The 21942-nt window shown below is 33.9% G+C and overlaps 2 protein-coding genes across 13 annotated transcripts; one reads left to right on the top strand and one right to left on the bottom strand.

The window, feature by feature from the left end:
- The first annotated feature begins 4410 nt into the window (after positions 1-4410).
- LOC133875015 (DNA mismatch repair protein MSH5) lies at positions 4411-18013 on the top strand. 12 transcript variants are annotated; one of them, XM_062312986.1, is made up of 35 exons: positions 4411-4543; positions 5649-5680; positions 6466-6560; positions 6780-6860; positions 6933-7005; positions 7807-7870; positions 8233-8387; positions 8519-8620; positions 8772-8799; positions 8875-8906; positions 8989-9046; positions 9332-9418; positions 9874-9930; positions 11089-11190; positions 11354-11398; positions 11592-11669; positions 12031-12081; positions 12176-12257; positions 12798-12871; positions 12959-13058; positions 13509-13605; positions 13709-13798; positions 13894-13958; positions 14086-14144; positions 14707-14783; positions 14876-14962; positions 15268-15329; positions 15428-15489; positions 15807-15860; positions 15968-16053; positions 16664-16695; positions 16781-16804; positions 17351-17466; positions 17569-17666; positions 17761-18013. In XM_062312986.1, exons 1-34 carry the CDS (start codon positions 4508-4510, stop codon positions 17647-17649), a joined length of 2424 nt encoding a protein of 807 aa, XP_062168970.1. In that variant the 5' UTR covers positions 4411-4507; the 3' UTR covers positions 17650-17666; positions 17761-18013. The 12 variants fall into 12 exon arrangements, with proteins under 12 accessions (XP_062168970.1, XP_062168975.1, XP_062168968.1 ...); XM_062312984.1 differs by lacking the exon at positions 4411-4543 and adding an exon at positions 5489-5574; XM_062312991.1 differs by lacking the exon at positions 6466-6560.
- On the bottom strand, positions 17661-21686 carry LOC133875017 (GDSL esterase/lipase At5g55050-like). The gene is made up of 5 exons (XM_062312995.1): positions 21333-21686; positions 20596-20735; positions 19745-19978; positions 18917-19166; positions 17661-18251 (listed from the first exon to the last, which is right to left on the bottom strand). The coding sequence occupies exons 1-5, from the start codon at positions 21583-21585 to the stop codon at positions 18031-18033; spliced, it is 1098 nt and encodes a 365-aa protein (XP_062168979.1). The 5' UTR covers positions 21586-21686; the 3' UTR covers positions 17661-18030.
- Between the last annotated feature and the right edge of the window lie 256 nt (positions 21687-21942).

The raw sequence follows: 21942 nt of genomic DNA, 5'->3' as shown, positions 1-21942 counted from the left end.
TCGGTGAATTTTGGTATTTTATAAGTTGTTGTTGCTGTTGATGATTGGGTCCATTATCCATATTCAAAATTTTCACGAAAAGTTCTGGTGGCGACCTAGAGCCTATTACGACGAAAAGTTTCGACTTATTAAGGTCTCTCATGCAACGCTGACTGCATCAGTCGAAATCGACAGTTTAGCTGTAATTTGTAAAGCAGCTCAATATTTATTTTGCCCTCAAGATTTTTTTTTTTTTTTGGCTGACTTTATTCGAACGCACAAGGAAATATTGTTGTACCAGGTTGCTCAAAAAAAGGAAATGGTACAGCGACCTGTCACCTCTGTCCTCCGCAAAAAACAAAAAAAAAAAAAAAAAAATACGACAAAAAATATTTCATCGATTTGATGCCGTTTTGATCCAAAAAGAAATTTTAAAGAACAAAAAGAGTCGCTTTTTTGCTTTTTCTTTTTTTCTTTTTTTAAGGAAAAAAGCATTGCTTCAAATGGCTTAAAAGGATCGAGTTTATTAATAATTGTAGTGGTTCCGAGGACTGACGGACAGATTTAGGGGCAGGTATAAGCCACGGCCTCCTTAATTTTTTTTTAAAAAAAATTATAAAGTAAAAGAAAAAATTTAGTCTACTTTTTCAACATTTTTTTTTAAGTGACGTGTTAATTGGTGCATTCCATTTTTGTTGTTTTCATTTTATGTAAACCTTGAGATCTAAATTTATAAAAATAAGAAAAATAATAATCAATAATATTATAAGATAGAGAAAAATAAAGGTAAGTATTTAAAAACATTTAAAGACCTTATATTTAAGATAAATAGATTGAATGTGATATTTATTGAAGACGTAAAAAAATTATCCAAAATTGTGTTTATAAATTTGATAAAGAGTCTTAAGAAAGAAATACAATGTTTATTTTTATTTCTATTTATAGTTTGTATAAATTAAGAAAAGAAAAAGGTACAACCACTTGCTACCAATGAATATTGATTTAATATTTATATATGCTTTCCCATTTCCCACCACGGTTTTCACTATGGATAAGAGCGATTGTGGTTTAAGGTTTTCTTTGAAAAACATTAATGGTTATTTAATTTTGCAAGTTAACGACAAACCAAAGTTGCTAGATAGCTTAAGCGGACAATGAGTACTTTCAAAGAGGCACTATCGCATAGTTGTGCACGTCACGGCAACTTGGTCCAAAGTTTGTTGAAAGAGATAGGGAACGGCTCAAAAACATAAACCGTGTAAATTACGGGATTATTTCGTCTGAATTCTTTTTAAGACAATTTATTAAATTGATATGTATTTAAAATACATGGATATTAAATTAATATGTGTTCAAATCATACGTCATTTTTACATCAATTTTGAATACATGACTCTTTAATATACTGATTTAAAAACTTTTTTTTTACCCAACTTGAAATAGAATATTATCATAAATTATATTTATTTTTTAAGAAAAATTACATTTTACTCCCTGAAGTATCAACATATTTGCGTTTTGGCGTCAAATGTTCAAAAATCGACGATAGACCCCTCAATTTTATCTCACGTTGGCAAAAAATATCACCCGTCCATGTTGTTCGTCACTTTAAATAGAAATCAAATCACGTGCACATCACGTTACGTTTGTTTACCAAAACTTTCGAAATGCCATCCGGTAAAGTGTAAAAACAAAAAAAGAAGTGGCTTGGCCGAAGACACTCCCAAAGGCCAAATCCTAAACTTTTTTTTTTTTTTTTTGCCTTGTGGTGGTGGTCGAAGCCTCTCTAGGCCAAATGGGGGGTGACTCTTGGGGTGGTTTCAGCCACTCCCATTTTGCTCTTAGAGGGTGGGTCAGTCACTCCCAGATCGGTCATGGAGGTGGCTTGGCCGAAGACACTTCCAAGGGCCAAATTCTAAACGATTTTTTATTTATTTATTTATTTTAATTATTTATTTGTCTTGTAGGGGTGGCCAAAGCCACTATAGGCCACCCCCATTTTGCTCTTTGATGGTAGTTTGGGCACTCTCAGACCAGGCATGGGACCCCTTTTTTTTCTTTTTTTCTTTTTTTTTTTTAAAAAAAAAATGAAGTTTTTAATTTGTTTTAAAAAAATTTAATTAGGCAAGGTATACGTGTTGATTTTTTAAGACCAGTGACGTAAACTTCCGTCAATTTTTGGACAAAAGTTAAACGAAAGTACCATCTTCGTCTTTAACCATAAACAAAGTATCATTTATGATACGAAATAAAGCATTATAAGCAAAAATTAAAGTACTTAAACCATAAGGAGTAAAAGGTGTTTAACCATATTTTTTATTTATTTTGTATTTAAGCTTTTTTTTAAAGTAAAAAAATATATTCTTTTGTTTTAACACTTTACCGCCAAATAACATTTTCGAAAGTGTTGGTCAAAGTGACAGGCAACAAGGACGGATGGTATTTTTTAACAAAGTAAAATTGATTGGGAGGTCTATAATTGATTTTTTAATATTGAACGTCATAACACAAATTGATTGATACTTGAAGGGAAACAACGTAATATCCTTTATTTTTCATTGACTCTTCCGTATTCAGTGAATATAAGATTTGATGCAATGCCATGAAGATTTTGCAAATCAAGTTGACAACTTCTACATGTACATCACTTTCAAAGGACCCAATCGTTATATTTATTTTTTTCAAATGCATGACTCAAAATTTAGAGTTTTTCTTTTTCTTTAAAATAATATTATTTTTCATATGCTATTTTGATTTTAGTTTTAAACTAATGCCCTGTATGTCATGTAGATGTCATGTTTGTAAGGGGAAAAAAAAAAAGAAAAAAAAAAAAAGAGAAATTATTTAAAGTATGAGTAATATTATAGGGAAAAATACAAAAACAGTCCATGCGGTTAGCCTAAATTACAAATTATTTATTGCGGTATAAAAAACAATTCAAAGGCCCTCAGGGTAGGCCAAAATAACAATTTAGTCCCTGAAGTCAAATTCCGTCAAAACACTTGACGGATTTCTTTAGTGTGCCATGCTAACACCAATAAAATGATGACACATGTTACTCTTACTAAAAATATATATAGTAATATATTAAAAATACAAATATATAAAAATTAAAAATTAAAAACTTAAAAAATTATTTTTTAAAAGAAAATAAAAATGAGGGTTTGAGAAGGGGGTGCTGCCACACCAACAGCCACCCCCTTTGGGGAGGGAGCTGGCCTGCAAGCCACCTTGGCTCATGGAAGTGGCTCGCGCGCCACCCCCTCCCCAAACCCTCTTTTTTTAAAAAAATAAAATAAAATTAGGTTTTATGTTTTATATATATATATTTGTTATTAAGAGTGACATGTGTCATTATTGTATTGGTGCTGACGTGGCACACTAACGAAATTCGTCAAGTGTTTTGACTGAATTTGACTATATGAACTAAATTATTATTTTGGCCTACCCCAAGATGATTATATCCTCTCAAGGTGAGTTCCATAAATAATATCTCACAATCACATTTTCATAAGTGATCTTTCATAATCGTTTGCCAAAATTATCTCAAATTCAAACAAAAATTTTGAGATGATCCTGATCCATCCAAGGAGGACCTTTGAATTATTTTTTATATCGTAGGGAGGAATTTGTAATTCAGATCAACTACATTAATTGGTTTTGCATTTTTGTTTTAATATTATATACACATTTTTTTTTATCTCACAACTGTTTCACAATATTGATGCTACAAATAACCGACCATTTGTGCTTAAAAATATTCTACACTCACTCCTTGGCCGATACGGGACTCTCTCCTATTTATTTTTTATTTTTTGACATGTCCACACAAAAGGGGATAAGAGATTCAAAGTTCAAACTAGTAACCTCCGCTTTATAAGGTGTGATCTTCAATCGATTGAGTTACCACTTTGAGACAATGCACTCATTTACTTTTTTTTTTTTTTTATGAATGCACTCATTTACTTTTTTTTTTGTTAATATGTCCGCACAAGAGGGGGAGGGGAATTCAAACTAATGAACTCCGTTTCATGAGGCGTGATTTTCAACCGACTGAACTACCTGGGAGACATGCACTCATTTACTTGGGCAACAATATTGACACGTACGGTATATTTGCCTCTTTTACAGCTGATCGAGTAAAAATGTACTTTTTTTAAAAAAATTATGTCCATATTAAAATAAAAATGGCGCACAAAAGCACCGATCCCGTGACCCGATTCGGCGATTCCCCTTATACTTTTTAGGAGAAATACTAGACATTTCAATTTTTTTTTTTCAAAAGTTGATTCTCAAATGGTGTGTCACAATCCAATTTTCTAAAATGATAAATCACATGAGATTGTGACATATCGTTTAGAAACCAACTTTAAGAAAAAAATTTGGAATACCTGGCCTTCCTCATTTTTCAGAGTTTCATCCTCGCTTTGGATAAACGAACAAATTCTAGTTGTCTCCGCTTATAACATTCATATCAGAGCTCTCTCTCTCTCTCTGTCTCCCGCATGCACACATTTGAGCGCCAAATATGGAGGAAATGGACGAAACCGAAGCCGTGCCTCAGGTCCATTTTCGGCAATTTGTCCGGTTATTAACTTTCATATGTACCTCTCACTTGTTGCGTTTCTTGCTGTCTGTTTGGTTGCCGAGAAAACCAAGGAAGATAGAGTGAAACAAAATTCTGAGTCGTTTACGGAACCTTTACAAAGTGTGAACTAACAAACTGAAGCACACATCTAAACTGAGGCGAATAGCTCTATTAGCTTCATTTTCCGTATAGCTCTTGTCCTAATAATCTAATTAATGATATGTATAAGATCCAGTAATTAGAAATCCTCTGTTCGTTTGCCGAGAAAAACTCAGAAAAGAGGAGAAAACGAAGTTATTCATGTAATGCATTATGCCGTTCTCGTTTCTGAAGTATGGTAAACTGAACCGAACTCGACCGATTCAAAACGTCCCAACGAGGCTCAGTTGAGAGGATTCTTTAAATTTTATTCAATTATTTTTGGTATTTCCGAGGTTCTGAATGCAGGAAACTATAAGATTCATAGTCTTGATTTTGTATTTTTTTTATTTTAAATTTTCCTGCTCAATATCTAGAAAAAATATCCTATTTATTTATCATCGACCAAATGGCAAAGTCATGGCAAGATATCTTCTGGTATTGTATATGCTTCCAATTATTTGGAATTGCATTTTTTTTAATATAGATTTTGTCAAATATTTATAAAGGATGGACTATGACTATTGGTTTGGCTAATTGCATCTTTATTGTTATTTTTATAATGGCTTTATATCTTGATGTTTTGTGTATTAACTAAGCACGCTAGAACTTGCAATAGTATATATAATAATGGCATCTAAGTTTTCTAAGGGAGAGAGAGAGAGAGTAAATTTATTTCTTAATAAACTATAACAGCAACGACAACAGAGATTACATGTCATGCGGATGTCAACTTATATTAAACATAATGGGGTTCATGAATCTACATAATGTCTATCACCTGTGCTAATGGTTTTATACAAAAGTGTTAGAACTTACAGTTAATGTTAAATCTGAGAAATAAGTTCTTCTTCTTAGGAATGTATAGTGTAAATATTCTCAAATCTGTACTGTCTGCATGCTATCTTTCCAACTTAATCAATTTGTTTGGATCTACTTGCAGGTTTACATGGCATGCATTCAACATGGCAATCGGTGAGCTTCTTCTTACTATATTTATCCTCTGTTCCTGATTCCTACATGGATAGAAAAAGAGTTATTTTATATTGGCAGTGAAGTTATGAATATTGATGTCTAATAAAATTAAGTTGATTTTGAGACTTCTAAAAATAGTCATGCAGGAAATACCGATGAGTATATAGTATAATACTTGAGCAACTTCTTAATTTCTGATATGCAATTTGGAAAGATGTAGGTTGACTATGGTTATCGCTGTTGGGATTTGTTACAATTCTGGATTAGCATAGGTGCCTAAACTGAATTATTAAGGTTAAATTCTGATGGAAACATTCAGCCTTTTCTTGCTCTAGCTCAACTGGAACCTCCTCCCCTTGTACGAACAATGTGTAAGGTGAGGTCATAGGTTTATAGCCGTTCGGATGGATGTGTAACTTACCAATAGAAAACCTCACATTAAAGTGAAATGATGTTGGAAACTGGAGAAATATTTTTTTTTCCTTTTATGTTAATTATCAATTTTGATCAAACTTTCGGTGAAATGAAGAAAAAAAGGAAATGATATTTTCTGGAAGCATTGGTTCGTATCCTTTGGTAGTGGAAGCTATAGAACTAATTAAAAAGAAAAAAAGAAAAAGAAAAAAGATCCAGATTGAACTAATGCAGTAGCGAAAGGTAAATGTGGCTTAAGGTTTTTCTTGTGCTTTATACTTTCTTGAAATTGAATAGGATTTTAACATATAAAAAAGGAGGAAAAAAAGATTTTATGCCTACAATTAATGACCCTGCAACTTATATTCCAGAGTTGGAGTTTCTTATTATGATTCCAGTATTCGCCAACTTCATGCGCTGGAAGTTTGGGAAGATGGTAGCACAGATTTTCCCTTGATTGATCTTGGTATGAGTTTCAAGTGTCTTTGTTAGGAATGGATTCTATTTCTTTTATCCCCATTCATTTGGTAGTATGTTTTTTATTGATTGAAATAAGACAGCTTTGGGTTGGTTTCATATCACTCACATCATATGTGTCCTTGTAATCTTTTTGTTGAAATTATGTTTTAACATATATAGCTTCATATGCCTTTTTTTATTTTGTTTGGCTGTCTCATTGATTCAGTAAAATATCAAGCTAAGCCCCTCATCATTTACACAAGCACTAAAAGTGACGAACCCTTTTTGTGTGCTTTACACCGGAGTGGTATGCTGCTCATCTCCTGGTTGAATTATAAACTATGCTTGTGCACCTGGTTTACTCTCTAAGGTGGTGCAGATGGAACAACTGAGGCTCCTACGGTGAAGCTTGTGAAAAGTTCAATATTCAGCTATGAGCAGGCATGGCACAGGTATAAAAAGCATTGGTAAAATGTTTACTGATGTTTTTGTTGATCTCATCTTGGAGATATCAAACTTCACTTAGTCTAATGGTTAAAGAGAGATTCTGAATTAAAGCTTTTGCATATTCTCCTTGTTAAAATAAGCCTAAGTAATTTGATAAGTATTGTTTCTAGGCTTGGCAGAAGTGTGTCGTATAATTCTTTCATATTGTTGTATGTTTCAGATATTACATGTTGATGTAATATGGTAGTCAAACGCTTCATACTGATGAGCATTCATTTTAACTCATTAGATCCAAGTGCTGCCTATCATGTTTACAGACTAGTCATAAAACTGAATTGTTGCAAACTTGTACACCTGGTTATAAAACTGAATTTCATACCTGAATTCTTTATTGTTGGAAGGAAAAGCAAAGTCTCTAAGATTTCTTTTTGATTCATTTCCACCATACAAAGTCTTATGTGTAGGGTAATGTGTTTTGTCAAACCATAGGCCAACATCTCCTTTCTCCCTTCATTGCAGTTGATACACATGTTTGTCAGTCTTCAAGACTGCCTAATTAGAAATATCATTAGGGCTTTTGTTTTGATAAGTATTAATCCATTTCAACATTCTTCCCATCCTTTTCGTTACTTATTCAAGGTGGTTGAGGATATTAGTTGTATGTTTGTTATTGGGAGTGCTATGTGAAACTGTTATATGTGATGCTGTTATTATCTTAATAACTGGATGCTCTCTCTTGCAATATCCTGCTGCTTCCTCTCTCTCTCTCTCTCTCTCTCTCTCTCTCTCTTTTTGGCATTTTTCAGATTGATATACCTTCGAGTAACAGGAATGGATGATGGATTAAACATCAAGGAGAGGATCTGTTATGTAAGTCAGAAAATAACTCACACACAAATTCTAGTTGATGCCGTTCTATGTGTTTTCAATTTTAGATGACTTAATACAAAATATACATATCACTTTACCATTAGCTCTACTAATCATATATTCTTGCTTGTTAATGCTGATGTTTCTAATATTGTGTTCTTATTAGTGTGGATTCTATTTTGGATACTTCGAAGTTGCACTGATGTGATTAAACATTATGAATAATTGGTTTCTTTTTGTTTCTTCTCCCACAGTGCTAGTGACTGCAAACCCATCTTTTCAACAACTGTCTGATTGGAGCTTATAGATTTGTTTATCCTGATATGTACATTAAGCTTCTTTTGTTCTTCCATCAACTGCAGTTGAGTTCTATGATGGACATGGGAAGTGATGTTCAAGTTCGTGCAAGTGGGGGTCTTCTTGCCATATTAGAAAATGAAAGGATTGTGGATACCCTGGAGCAAAACGAACGGGGACATGCATCAATTACAATTGATTCTGTGATAGAGATCTCGTTGTATCTTTTTTCTTATTGTCATCAATGTGTAATTTTTTTTTTTCTTCTTATTTTCAAATTCACTTCTTTCAAATTAACATATTCCTGGATGAAACTTGGACTACAATGTACTCCTTTATAGCCAAAATTAGAAACAATTTTCTCAAACTTGATGCGGCAGCTCATGAGGCATTACAGATTTTCCAGATAGACAAACATCCTAGCCATATGGGCATTGGTAGAGCAAAAGAAGGGTAATTGTTGAATAACTCTCTTTGTTTTCCTTGCATGATATCTCTAACATCCTAGACATATGGCCATTGGTAGAGCAAAAGAAGGGTAATTGTTGAATAACTGTCTATGTTTTCCCTTGCATGATATCTCTAACATATTTTTTAATCGCAGGTTCTCTGTTTTTGGCATGATGAATAAGGTTTGTAAAGGTTATTTATATTTTAATTTCTTGTTATCTTTGCATATTGATATGATTCATTTTTCCTTTATTCAGTGTGTAACGCCAATGGGTAGACGCCTCTTGAGGTAAATTTGACTGGAGAAGTTCTTTATGCTACTATTTCAGATGTTATTTATAATTTAAGAACTTGATATGTTCTCATTTTAGAAGCTGGTTCCTGAGGCCTATTCTAGACGTTGAAAATTTAAACAGGCGTCTCAATGCTGTATCCTTTCATTGTGTAAGTGTGAGGATTGCCTATGCTTAACTAACCTGAATGGATCTAGGAAAGAACCAAAGAGGAATAATGTAATCTGACAAAACCATAGGACAAGCTTGCTTGAAGATGATTTGGCTGCAGGTCTGTGGCACATAAGAACTGAAAATGAGTTCTTAAAACTATTGAATTGAAGATGATTTGTCTAAGTGATAAATAGAGTCAACTTTAGATTTATAACTCTATGCATGTAATTGAACATAACTAAAGTTCATTTTCTTTAATGGGATAAAGATATCATTCTTTGTTTGCTCTGAAGATCTGATGGCTTCTTTGCGAGAAACTTTGATGTCTGTCAAGGACATTCCCCACATACTCAAGGTACTAATAATATCTATTCTTTCTACCGACTCCTGTCCTTGTACAGCATTCTGTATTATTTCCCCTCCAAAATAAAGATATACAGCTCTGTGATGTAGTTACGATTATAGCAGAGTCTATTGGTTGCTGAGATCAGAGGAATGTATAAAAATCCATGTATTGTATCTTAACAGTCTTGTTTATGAACCATTATCAAATCTTTTCTTTTCTTTTCTTTGCTGGGACACTATAGAACACTTGGATACTCGCTGGGCCTGTATGACGATATAACAAAAAATTGTACAAACATTTATCAATATTTGGTTGACATTGTGATAATTATGATTGTGCTTGTCATTATCCTCTAGAAAAATGATTGTTTTACATAAGAGTGTCTCCATTTGCATCTGTATTTCTTGAATTATGAAAGCCTTTTTTTCTAAAAAAAAAAATTATTTTTATTTTCTTTCTGGAAGAAATTCAACTCTCCAAGCTCTCTATGCACCTGTGGCGACTGGATAGCTTTTCTAAAGGTAAGTACCTCAATATGTTATGCTTTCAAATCTTAATCCTTTCTCAGTTAGCAAGTATATATAAGTTATTTATCTAGAGACTGAGAAAAGGATGCATTGTAGTTGCAGGATGGTATCTTTTATTGATGTTAGGGTAAACAAAAAAAAAATAGAAACCTGGGAAATACTATAGCTCGGTTTTAAGCAATGGACTTCTCCCATCAAACCAAAAAAAAGAAAAAAGAAAAGAAAAAGACATGATATAAAATAGTTTGAGAAGTGTTCCTCTATTAAACCCAACATGTGTTCTCATATCTATTCAAGAGGAGGAAGAAGATAGAACTGAGACATTGATAGGCAAGGATTTTTCATGTCATTTTTACTAAAACATGCCACCTTCTTGTGGATGATTACTCTGTTAGAAACTTGTGCCTTTGCAGAAACAAGTAAAACATTTTGCTCTCTGTTTACTTCAAAGCTTGCAAAGAATCCTATGAGTCATGCCTTTTATTAATGAACGCAATTTGAATTATGTCTTATTTGTTTTGACCATATCATTGTCTAGATATATTGTGCACTTTCTCATTGTCTTAACTAGAGAAAATGGAGAAGAGGGAATAAAAGAAGTGAAGAAAATAAAATTTTGGTTGCTTTTGTTCCATACCTTTCTCACGAGTTTCACAGATAATTTGGGGCATGAGTAGAAAATTATGAGTTTTTCTATCCCCTCTTTCTTTTCTTTTGGCTCTTCGATAACGAACTGAACAATGGAAAAGTAGAGAAGTTGAAAATTTCTGGTGAACATACTAAAGCCTAGGTTCACTGGTTCTTCTCAATTTGCAAGATTGTTGGGTAATATTGCCAAAATCATGAGCTATTCTAATGGTATGAGAATATCATGTTTAAGAGTTACTTCGTGTCCTACGATGGTAACTTTCAGTTGGTGTTTTGATTCTATACCTAATAAATGTGGTCTTTAAGAAGCAAAGAAATACTTAAGTGTCATATTCACTTCATACATTGAATGATGCTAATATTTGAGCCTTAAGAAGCACTATACTTGCAAATATGTTAACTTTTATATGAACTGCTGATAAAACAGCATTACTTCTTCTTTAGGTTCTAACCAGTGTGATCTTGTAATTGAAATTCTAAATAGAAGTTTCTTTTTTCTTGTAGAGTGTCTGCTCACTTTTGCATGTGAACAAAATATTTGAAGTAGGGATTTCTGAAACTCTACGAGAACATTTGGAGCACTTCAACTTGGACATTGTTGAGGAGGTATTAAACTAGTTCCTTCAACTGCATTCTCTGTTAGGTCCCTTCAACTGCATTCTCTGTTAGGTCTATGTTATTGTATAGGTTTTTGGTTTTTGGTTTTTTTTTTTTTTTTTTTTTTCTAATTTAGTTTTTGTGTGTATGTACATGTGTAACTATGTTGCAGGCTGCTTCATGCATTACAACAGATCTGGCTTATGTTTATGAATTGGTTAGTCTACATCCTCAATATTTTGTTTGCTTTGTTATGCTTACCTGCTATAGTCAGGTACAATTGGTATTAATGCTTGTGTGAGTGTCTTTTTTGCCAATAGTTGTAAACCTTGTGACTGGCTCCCCCCCGCCCCCCCTTCCCCCAAAACTTTTATTGGTCTTATTCTTACATATGGCGCTGTCTCTTATAGGTAATTGGTGTTCTTGATGTCAATAGAAGCAAGGAGAAGGGGTATGGGACGATAGTGAAAGAGTGTTTCTGTGATGAGGTTAGACATAAATTTCCCATCCTTGTCTTTTCCAAACATAAGGATATCTTCCAAACTTATTACTTCTAGGGAAAAAAAAAATGAAAAATAAAACTTGTTTTTATCTATCCACCCTTCAATTGGAATGGAATGTATTTACCATAGTAGTTCCTCATTTTAAAGGTTAATTTAATGAACCTTGCTATCTTATTCAACATTAACATGGAGTTTTTTTTTTTTTTTTTTTTTTTTTTTTTTTTTTTTTAATGTTTTAACTTTCATGCTTCACATCAAATGCTTTTCAAGTTTTCAATTATCTTTAACTCACTGACATCTGTTTATGCCTGTTCTTGACAACTCACACTATTTTGTTGTCATCTAGTTGGATGAGCTGAGGCAAATATATGAGGAATTACCAGAATTTCTGGAACAGGTGCCTGTTATGCAATAATTTGTATATCAAATGAGAGTAAGAGAAAATTAAAATCCATAAATAAATTTGTTTTGACCATACCATTGCCTTGCAGTTGTCATCATTGGAACGTGCACAACTTCGTCATCTATGTAAAGACAAGCTTGATCCTTGTATTGTTTATATAAACCAAATAGGTTAGTCTTCATGTTTGAAGCAACTTTACGTAAGAATTTTTCAAGGGCACTTCAAATTTTTGGTGTATTTTCCTCTGATTTTATATTCATTAGATTCATACTAGTTTTCTTTGGTTTCTTTCTTGCATATCCTCCTCATGTATTAGATAGTCAGTAGATGATGTAGCTTCGTTTGAAGTTGAATACTGTCAGTCATCCCTCAGTTGTTAAATGATGAGACTTGACTCATGATAGTCGTTGCATTACAACGTCAAATTCCTGTTAGTGCATCTATAAAATTGTAGAGGGTGTTGCAAGGATGATTGATACACTCTCGAGTTAAATGCGCTGGGGCAGAACTAGAATCTAGCTGAATGTCTCAGCCTCTAGGGTCTCTTGATTTTCTTCAAATAGGGTACCTATATTAATACTATATAATGCAATAACGATCCAGAAGATTTCCATTGTGATAATGAAATATGACACTGCAATTGCAAATGATACTAGGGGTGCATTTCCATGATGTTTTTCTTGTTGCCTGGCATTTTGTTTTCATGTTAGGATACTTGATGTGCTTTTTTGAAGAAAAACTTGATGAAAACACACTAGAGCAGCTTCAAGATTTTGAGTTTGCAGTAAGTTGATGCTTCATTTAATTTAAATGAATACTCTTATGTTATTATTATGTATTTCACTAAAGCAAATATGGCTTTCAAACATAGTTCTCTGACCTGGATGGGGAGACAAAACGATTCTTTTATCGTACTCCAAAGACACGAGAATTGGACGACCTGCTTGGAGATATCTATCATAAAATCCTAGGTATGTAAGATAAAATGCTCTTCTGTTTTGTGCTTTCTTGTTAAGATATTCTTAGCTTCTTGGTGTTTTATATTGATTACTAGCATACACATAGGATAATGCCTAGTTTTTAATATTTTGAATAAGTGTGTAATTTTAAAAACTGAGAACTCTACTCCACTATGTGGGTACTTACTAATCTCTAGAGTAGACGTAAAGAATAGCAACAGAGCCAGTGTTACTAGTTCTAAGTGTAATGAATTGATTTTTTTTCATATATGAGCTCTTCTATACATTTTTCGTTTCTCTAATTCATTGTTGAAGATATTGCAAGGGTACATAATTTGATTATTATGGACTGTAAGAATAGTAGTGGAGCGCGTGTTTTATAAGCTTTAAGTGTAATGCTTGATTATGTTCTGATCTGACCTATTTTATAAATTATTTGTTTATCTGAGTTCATTCTTGAAGATATGGAGAGGGCGATTACTAGAGATTTAGTGTCACATATACTTCTGTTTTCAACGCATTTGCTTAAGGCTATCAATTTTACAGCTGAACTTGATTGGTGAGAATCAAATGAACAACAAGTTCTCCTGTATTTCTCATGACATTCCCCTATCTTTTATTTTTCTTTCTTTTTATACTTATTATTAACTGTTTTACTTCAGCTTTTTGTCATTGGCACTTGTTGCTCGTCAGAACAATTATGTGAGGCCTACTTTGACATTAGAAAACTTGCTTGATATACAAAATGGAAGGTGAGAGCCATCTGGCTTTTCTGCAGTTATTGTGATCCTTAAGAAAATTGAGATCTACCAGTGGCTTTGTAACAAATAGTCTATACCATTTGCAGACATCTTTTGCAGGAAATGACAGTAGACACATTTATTCCCAATGATACAAAGATTCTTGATAATGGTAAATGGAAGATACACTCAATAATAGCACAGAAAATGAATCTCAGATTAAATATGTTCAATGAAGCCTCATCCCATCTGAACATACTGGTTATTCTTGTTAATTTTTCAACATTGTGTTCCTTCAGGAAGAATTCATATCATCACTGGTCCTAATTATTCGGGGAAAAGTATCTATATAAAGCAGGTCATTCATTACTTTTTCCTTTGAAGAGAGAGAATCCACTCTTGATTTTGCTCTATCTGCATAGTTTTGTCAATCTTATTGATAATATTTACGTGTGAGTTCATGCACATTTATTTTGGTGTACAAATTTCATTATGCTTTAGGAAAAGCTATTTTAGAGTAAAATTTGTACAGTTTGACGATGATATCTACAGCTTGCACATGCACTTTTGTTTTGGTGTACAATACATAATTCTTAAAATATCCCTCACTAGAGTACTTTAATGTTGCGGCTGTTTAACATGTTATAATCCTTTAATAGCTAAGCCTAGGTAAGCTAGTGCCATCTATGTAATAACATTCCATTACTAGTATCCTTATCATGTGTCTGAAACACCTGCATATTATGCATCATAAGCCATATTGGGTGTTCACAACTGCATTGAACTTTGATTTATTTTGAGGTGACCTTGTTGATATATAGATGTTTCTTTGTCACATAGGTGGGGCATTGGATGTTAACGTTGTATCTCTACTGTACAATTTATCATGAATTAAAGCATAGCGACAATTCATTTTCCAGGTAGCTTTAATTGTTTTTCTTTCCCACATTGGAAGTTTTGTTCCGGCAGATGCTGCAACTGTGGGTTTGACTGATAGGTGTGACCTCAATATCTCCAACATCTTTCTTGGAACATCAGTTATACAATAATGTGCCTTTGATTGTACCAACCACGACCCCATGCTAACAGGATATTCTGCGCAACGGGAAGCAAACTGATGACTGCTGAACAATCAACATTTATGATTGATCTACATCAAGTAGGGATGATGCTAAGGTATACCAGAATGAGTGTGGCTAGGATAGCTTCAAAGTAATAAACAAATGGTTGTGGTTTACAACATTTGCATCTCATGTTGCTTGGTTTTTGTACTCTTTCGAATTGTGTCCTAAACCATCTTTTGGCTGCTAGGTCTACATGTTCCATAAAATGAGGATGTAATTCAAACTGCCCAAGTTATAAGATTTCCTAAATGGTCAAAAAGATGGGGGATCTTCAATTTTAGGAGTACTATTTCATAAAAGAACAATGCCTTTTGTTCTGATTCCTTTCTATATTATTGATGTTAAAATTTTTTTCAGGCAAGCAACTTCACGGTCTTTGTGTCTATTGGATGAATTTGGTAAAGGTACTCTTACAGAAGGTTAGTCTCTGCAAGAGAGAAACTTTTATACCTTGGACATGCTATGCTTATAGCAACTGGATCATTGCAGATATCATGCTCTGCATATATTATTTCAGATGGCATTGGTCTGCTAGGTGGAACCACAAATCACTTTGTCACTTGTGATGACCCCCCGAAGGTTGGAGGTTCTTCTCTTCCTGCCATACAAATAGCATGCTAATAGTAATTGGTTCTTTTCTTTTTTGTACTATCCTCAAAATTAGTAAGATCCTTTTGCTAAAAAGAATTACTGTCTAGACCATTTTTTTAAACGAGTGAACCATTTCCAGTAGTGTTTCTGGTACTCGCTTAGATATTTTTTGTTGTGCATTCTTATTTTCCCAAGCAATGGAATCAAATTACCATGCAAGAGCGATTAAAATAGGAAAAATTTCTTGCAAAAATTGAACATGCACTGTATCTGCTTCAATTCAACTATGCTATATTATCTTGCAGGTTCTGGTGTGCACTCATTTCACGGAATTATTTGATAAGAGTTGCCTACTGGAGGTTATGATTTTGTAGATTCATTACCTCAGATATTTATACTTCCATGGTGTGGACACCAGACATCATGAAGTGTTGATACATGCATTTTTTTTTTTTGCAAATTTCAGTCTGAGATGATCAAATTTTACACCATGAGTGTGTTGGAGCCTGACAACAGTTCTACTAATATTGACGACATTGTATTTTTATATCGGTATGTTTTTATTGTTCTCTACATTGCAAATGCTATAAAGAGTGTCCCATGACCATTATATGGTAGTTTTCATCATAGAGTTGAGGTGATGGAGTTTCTTCATTTGTTACCAAAGTCATTTATTTGAGCCTCCATTTCTTCTGGCGAGCAATTGCTCTTGCTCATGATGTTGGGAAAACATATTATGTCTCTTCAATTTTCTTTGCCAGTAAATACTTCTAGAAACCATTACTTTTTCTTTGGAATATTTTTGCTGGAAATAATTGGCATCACAACGGATGCAGCAAGAGAAATTGTTAAATTTAGTTATCCCAAAAAAATGTTCTATTGTGTTCTCTGACTGCTAAGCATGCATCTGTATGTTACCATTTACTCAAGTGTAGTATGTGCAGTTGTGGATAACATGATCTAGTTGTTTCGTTTTAAGGCAGATGGATCATTATGGTTCATCAGTCAAATGATTTGAATCTTGAGATTTAGTCTCCAATCTGGATTTTGGAATCATAATGTATGCAATCGTTGTGATTCCGCCCTCCTTCTACAATGCATATTTGGGTATTGCACTTAAAGTGCTTTATTTCTGTAATCTTAAATTTTTTATTGCTTGCAGACTTGTTCCTGGACATGCACTTCTTAGCTATGGTGAGTGCATAATTGCTTCTCTAAGTTGGGGATTCATATTGAAAATTATTACGGGAGATCATTCATGCCAGTTTACATCCCACAGGGCTGCATTGTGCGCTACTTGCTGGTACATCTGAGACATTTCTGGAAGTTAACTTATATTCAGGGGTCTCGAAACAAAAAGGGAAAATTCTTTGCTTTCTTCTGGTTTTTGCATTCTTCTGTTTGTTATTGCATGGGTAAATGCAAAACATGGTTTCAAAATCTAGCCATATGGACCCATTTTCTTTCGCGTGTTTTTTTCTTTTTTTTTTCCTTTTTGTTTGGGGCGAGCGTTGGGGGTTGGAGGCTCTCAACAAACTCTGGAGTACTTCTTGTAGCCTTGTAGGTGATTAGAGACACGAGTGTTTTTACTTTTTAGATGTATGCAAATGAAACTTTTCTGGAATTTCTAAGATCTGTGAGATGAAATTAGAACTAAAATCTTGCTTTTGGACATGAATATAGTATTAACAACCTCATCGAGATAAGATTGATTAGTGTTTATAAACATAACCCCTTCACTCTGAAAAGAGGGCCCCAGGTGGAAGCAATAAAACAAAGAGGTCTTCTAGGGGCTGCTTCTCTGATGGGTTTCAATTTTCTGACGAAATTGATTGCATTGATTATGTAGGTGTCCCTGAAGAAGTCATAAAGAGAGCAGCATTTGTATTGGATGCTATCGGAAATAATGAACGTGTTGAGCGATTGTGCAATGAGAATATATCATCTCGAGATCAGCAATACAAGGTGTTAATTCAGGGGATAAATCTCAGATATGACACATGGGATTTCCTGTGTTCCGGTTCTTATATATACGATTCTTTTTTCTTATTTTGGAGCTAAATGCAGGATGCAGTGGATAAGATGTTGGCCTTTGATGTTTCCAATGGAGACCTCAACCTTTTCTTTCAGGATATATTTCCATCTTAGTCTTGGAGACATTGAAGGTATCATTTTCTACTATTATATTCTCAACAAGAACAACAACAATCCGTGTTATCATGTTCTACATATATGTTCTCTTGGTTTGATTTTCTTCAGGAAATTTTCGGGTTAAGGTTACATATCACATACCAAATCTAGACATCTGGACAAACATCCGGTCTCAGCTGTCAATGGTAAACATCACTATGCTATGGCTGAAATAGATCATCATTGTGGTTTTTCTTTTCTGGCTGTGACAGATATTGCAAATGATTTAGATTAGTGAAAATAGATAAGAGGAAGAGAGAGCTGTGCATAACGACATCTCGGTGACGAATTTTGTAATTGCTTTTTGATGATTTTGTTGGCATTTTTGTAATGTTGAGTCTAAACTGCAATTAGTTGTCTCACATTCAACGGAAATGTGTAGTGTGAAGGGCCATCAAAAATGTTATCAGCAATAATGCGATTAGCAGCCTCTGTAGGATGGTATAGGTCCCAGAAGACGTGATCTCTTCTGTTGGAGCAATAGGTCGCAATTGGCAGGCAAGGAACCTTGGCCTTAAGGTTCCCTAGCCCACAACATGCAGCTTTAACCTCTGTAAATCCTGAATTGAAAAATATAAACGAGGTTAATAACCATTCTTAATTATACTAGGTCTTGACAGCAAAAGGAATAAGGAAAAGAAATTATGAATATGGAAAGAAAACTTTTGGGGGAAACTACATTTACCCCTCTAACTACCACTCTATTTGTAATGTCTCCCACTATTTTAATTTTTGAAATATTCACCAATTTACTATTCGGGTTGTAATGTCTTCATTCTACGCTCACAATGATAGAAACATTTGGAAGACATTGTAAATAGTGTGGTAGTTAAGTACTGGTAATGTAATTTTCCGAAACTTGTGGGTTCTAAAGATAGCTTGATTTACAATATGCAAAAAAGAAACGATACACTTACATTTTCATACAACCAAATTTCAATTTTACTATTGAATTTATGGGACTTAATATGGGTCCCATAAATCTAAATATCATTTCTCTATGAAAATTTGATCTTTGTTCGGGTGAGTTTTTTTATGTGCATTTTCTTAGAAGGTAAAAGTTGTCAAATATGCTACTAATAAGAATTAACCAAACATAAATATTTTGGGACCAAAAATCTGAGAAAAGGAAATAATTTTGCAGGTTGATTAGGCTTCCTATTAGTGAGACTAAATCCTTTTGCTTCTTAAATTTCTCAGAAGAAAAAGACAAAAAGTAGTGTACCATAAGCTGTCGGTTTCTGGATGAAGTTTAGCAAGACAGCGTAGGTATCAAAGTAAGAGTAGTGAATGTTCTTGAGCTCTGATTTCAATTCCCGCAACATCGACGCAAGGGCAGCATTGTATTTAACAGACCAGTGGTTTGTTTCTTCATTGCATTCTTCCGTCTTGTTCTTATACCTCTCTGACGGGCAGCACCCGATTGCCCCGACCCCCGCCACCACAAATTTACGTGCACCGCAACTGTGTATACGCTGTCAAAAATTCAAAATCAAATTGGTCACCCAATCATTTAAAACCGAAATTCATTGTAGAAATTACTTCAATAAATATCAGCTCTTGGAACAACCCAGATTGTTAAAAAAATATTCAAGAGTTGTTTGGCTGGTGGTGCCACATCTACAAGATGATTACTCTTAGAGCATGTTTGAAATTGTGTTGGGAAATAGAGCTTTTATAGTGAAAAAGAGATGTGCTAAACATGCTCATTTTTGTTTTGCACAACTTTTTATGTACTAAAAGTACTTTCTAAGCTTCTTAACACAATCTCAAACAGACTCTAAGCCAAGAGTTTAGTTATCTCGGATTCTTCTATATATTTAAGGAGCCTCATGCCGGTTGAATGATTGTTCAGCTTGAAATGAAAAGGATTAAAAGGTGGAATATTTATTTGAGATGGGAGGATTTGAATTCAAAATCTCTATTTTGATTGTAGTTTAATTATTAGTTATCTAAAACAAAAAAAATAGCAGTTAGAAAAGAATAGATTTAATAATTTAATAAATACTCTAATTAAAAAGAAAACAAAAGTAAAACCCTTCATTATAATTACCTTTAATTGTTGTTTTAGTGCAAGAGCCATCGAGTCCACGTACTGCTGCGGGGTACTCTTACTGCGGAGATCAGAAGAGCCGAAGTATCCGAAGATATCGTTGCTTCCAATCACAATGGCGAAAAGAGATTTGGATAAAAGGTTTTGTGCACCAGAGGATCCAAGTTGTTGCTTCAAGTCTTCGCACACCGTTGAAAAATAGTCTACTTGTTTCGTCAAAGTTAGAGATTGACGCTGGAAAAAGTAAATAGACACATAAAAACAACTCGTTTAGCTTCGGGGTAATTAACTAATTATCCTTCTCCTTTGTTTTTACCTTGGGCTAAGTTGGTTAATTGCTTTGTGTAAACGGGCCACTTTGTAAAAGCCCAATTGCTATAAAAGACAGTTCTGAATCTCTACTCACTGAATTTGAGATTTTTTTTTTTTTTTTTTTTTTTCCAGATTCAATTTATTAAATTGAGGATATAAATTTGCTCTAAAATCTAAATTACCCAATATGTAAAACTGTCCAGTAAAAAATATATATTATTTTTTAATTAACACGTGAGAAGTATATAGTTTTTAATTAGCATGTGAGAAGTATATAATTTTTTAATATAATTATTAAATAATATATGTTTTTTACATACTCAAAGGATAAATGCAGTTTCATAAATTGGATTAAATTGCCGTATGTTCAAAATAAATACATGGATTTTTTTTAATTTTTATATGCATTTATTTAATAAAGTATGCTAGAATAGCATACATACATTTTGAACACATGCCAATTAAAACAATTTTTTTTTTTTTTAAAAGCCAATTATGAGAACAACGGATAATAATAATAATAAAATACTTTCACTTACATAACGTTCGTCCGTGCCATCAAAGATTCCTGCACCTCCGGATGCGAAGCTAACACCAGTCAGAAACGATGCGTTACTCTTGTTGGACTTGGACAGCAGGGATAGATATGGTGGTGAAGTTGGCAGCCCAACTTTCTCAGCTGCCCAATAATTATGCAAACGAAATAAAAATTATCAATTTAATAACTAAATAATTAAATTAGAGATCTTAAGAAAAACTTAATTTGTTCTTATACAAAGCTTGCTCATAATTAATTTTTATGCAACGACATCTCTTCTGGTTCCCAGGAGCTAGCTGTCCATTCTCCCCGTGTTAACTTAAGATTTAACTTTATAACGTGAAAAAGTAGGTTAAAAAGAGTTAATCACAGACACGAAAAGGGTCTTGGAAAGATGTAAACATCATGAACTTAAGATTTAACTTTATAACGTGAAAAAGTAGGTTAAAAAGAGTTAATCACAGACACGAAAAGGGTCTTGGAAAGATGTAAACATCATGATCAGCACCAAAAGGTTCTTTAAGAATCTGGTCAACTTTTGCTTTACACGACTCTTTTACTGTACTGTCAGTACTCTGAGTAAAGCAAATCTATAACTAACGGCCAAATTGGTGCACCTTTTGCTTTTGGAATTTCAATTACCCAAATGAATCATACTGTGATTAACTAAGAAATTAAAGTTTTAAGGACCATAACTATGGTGTTTTTCATTTTGTTTGGATTAACGTAGGTACGTACCAACGAAGTCCGCAGCGTTCTTGCCGTTGGTAAACCTCCCTGTTGGTTTTTTGGTGGGGAAGTCGACGCCGTTGTGGGGAAAATCTGCTTTGGCAAGCGAAATCTTCAAGTAGTTGTTGTTGCCCACGTCCACAAGAGAGTCTCCAAATACAAACACGGCCGGAACCATCTGAGCCTCCAACAAGTTGAAGCCCGAGATAAAGAAAGAGAGAAAGATGAGGAGGAAACTCGCGGCCAAAACATTGGAAGCCATTGCAGGGGTGCAAGCAAAGTAGGCGCCGGCCAACTCTCTCTCTCTCTCTCAAAATTTGGTGGGTATATAGGATCGGATGTGGGGCATGCAGGCAACGAAGGGCGGGGTTGGGTTTTATAGAGGGCATAAATTTGATGATATGTACATGTTTGTGTGTGAAAAGAAGACAATCAAAGACAACTGTCGTGGACTCTATTGGAATATTCTAGTCCAACCCATTCTTTAAGGCATTTTCACAAAGAACTTTATTTTAACTTTCTTAGGTTTTGGTTCTGTGACAACACACCCATTCCCACTTCGCTAATGGCCCATGCATGGGACTTCCCCGGACGCAATTAAATTAACCTCACATCGTGT

This window comes from Alnus glutinosa, chromosome 8, assembly GCF_958979055.1.
Source record: "Alnus glutinosa chromosome 8, dhAlnGlut1.1, whole genome shotgun sequence".
NCBI classification, from domain to species: Eukaryota; Viridiplantae; Streptophyta; class Magnoliopsida; order Fagales; family Betulaceae; genus Alnus; species Alnus glutinosa.
This window is presented reverse-complemented; position numbering and strand designations above follow the sequence as displayed.

What these genes read in the sequence shown, in the direction of transcription:
- LOC133875015 (XM_062312984.1), top strand. Translation starts at nt 5,530, where the DNA reads ATGTTAAATCTGAGAAATAAGTTCTTCTTCTTAGGAATGTATAGT. An exon ending in ATAAGAGTTGCCTACTGGAG is followed by an intron (nt 15,861 to 15,967) that starts GTTATGATTTTG and finishes TGCAAATTTCAG; the next exon opens with TCTGAGATGATCAAATTTTA. An exon ending in ACATGCACTTCTTAGCTATG is followed by an intron (nt 16,696 to 16,780) that starts GTGAGTGCATAA and finishes TACATCCCACAG; the next exon opens with GGCTGCATTGTGCGCTACTT.
- LOC133875017 (XM_062312995.1), bottom strand. Translation starts at nt 21,585, where the DNA reads ATGGCTTCCAATGTTTTGGCCGCGAGTTTCCTCCTCATCTTTCTCTCT. An exon ending in CACTAAAACAACAATTAAAG is followed by an intron (nt 19,167 to 19,744) that starts GTAATTATAATG and finishes AATTTTTGACAG; the next exon opens with CGTATACACAGTTGCGGTGC. An exon ending in CCAGAAACCGACAGCTTATG is followed by an intron (nt 18,252 to 18,916) that starts GTACACTACTTT and finishes TTTTCAATTCAG; the next exon opens with GATTTACAGAGGTTAAAGCT.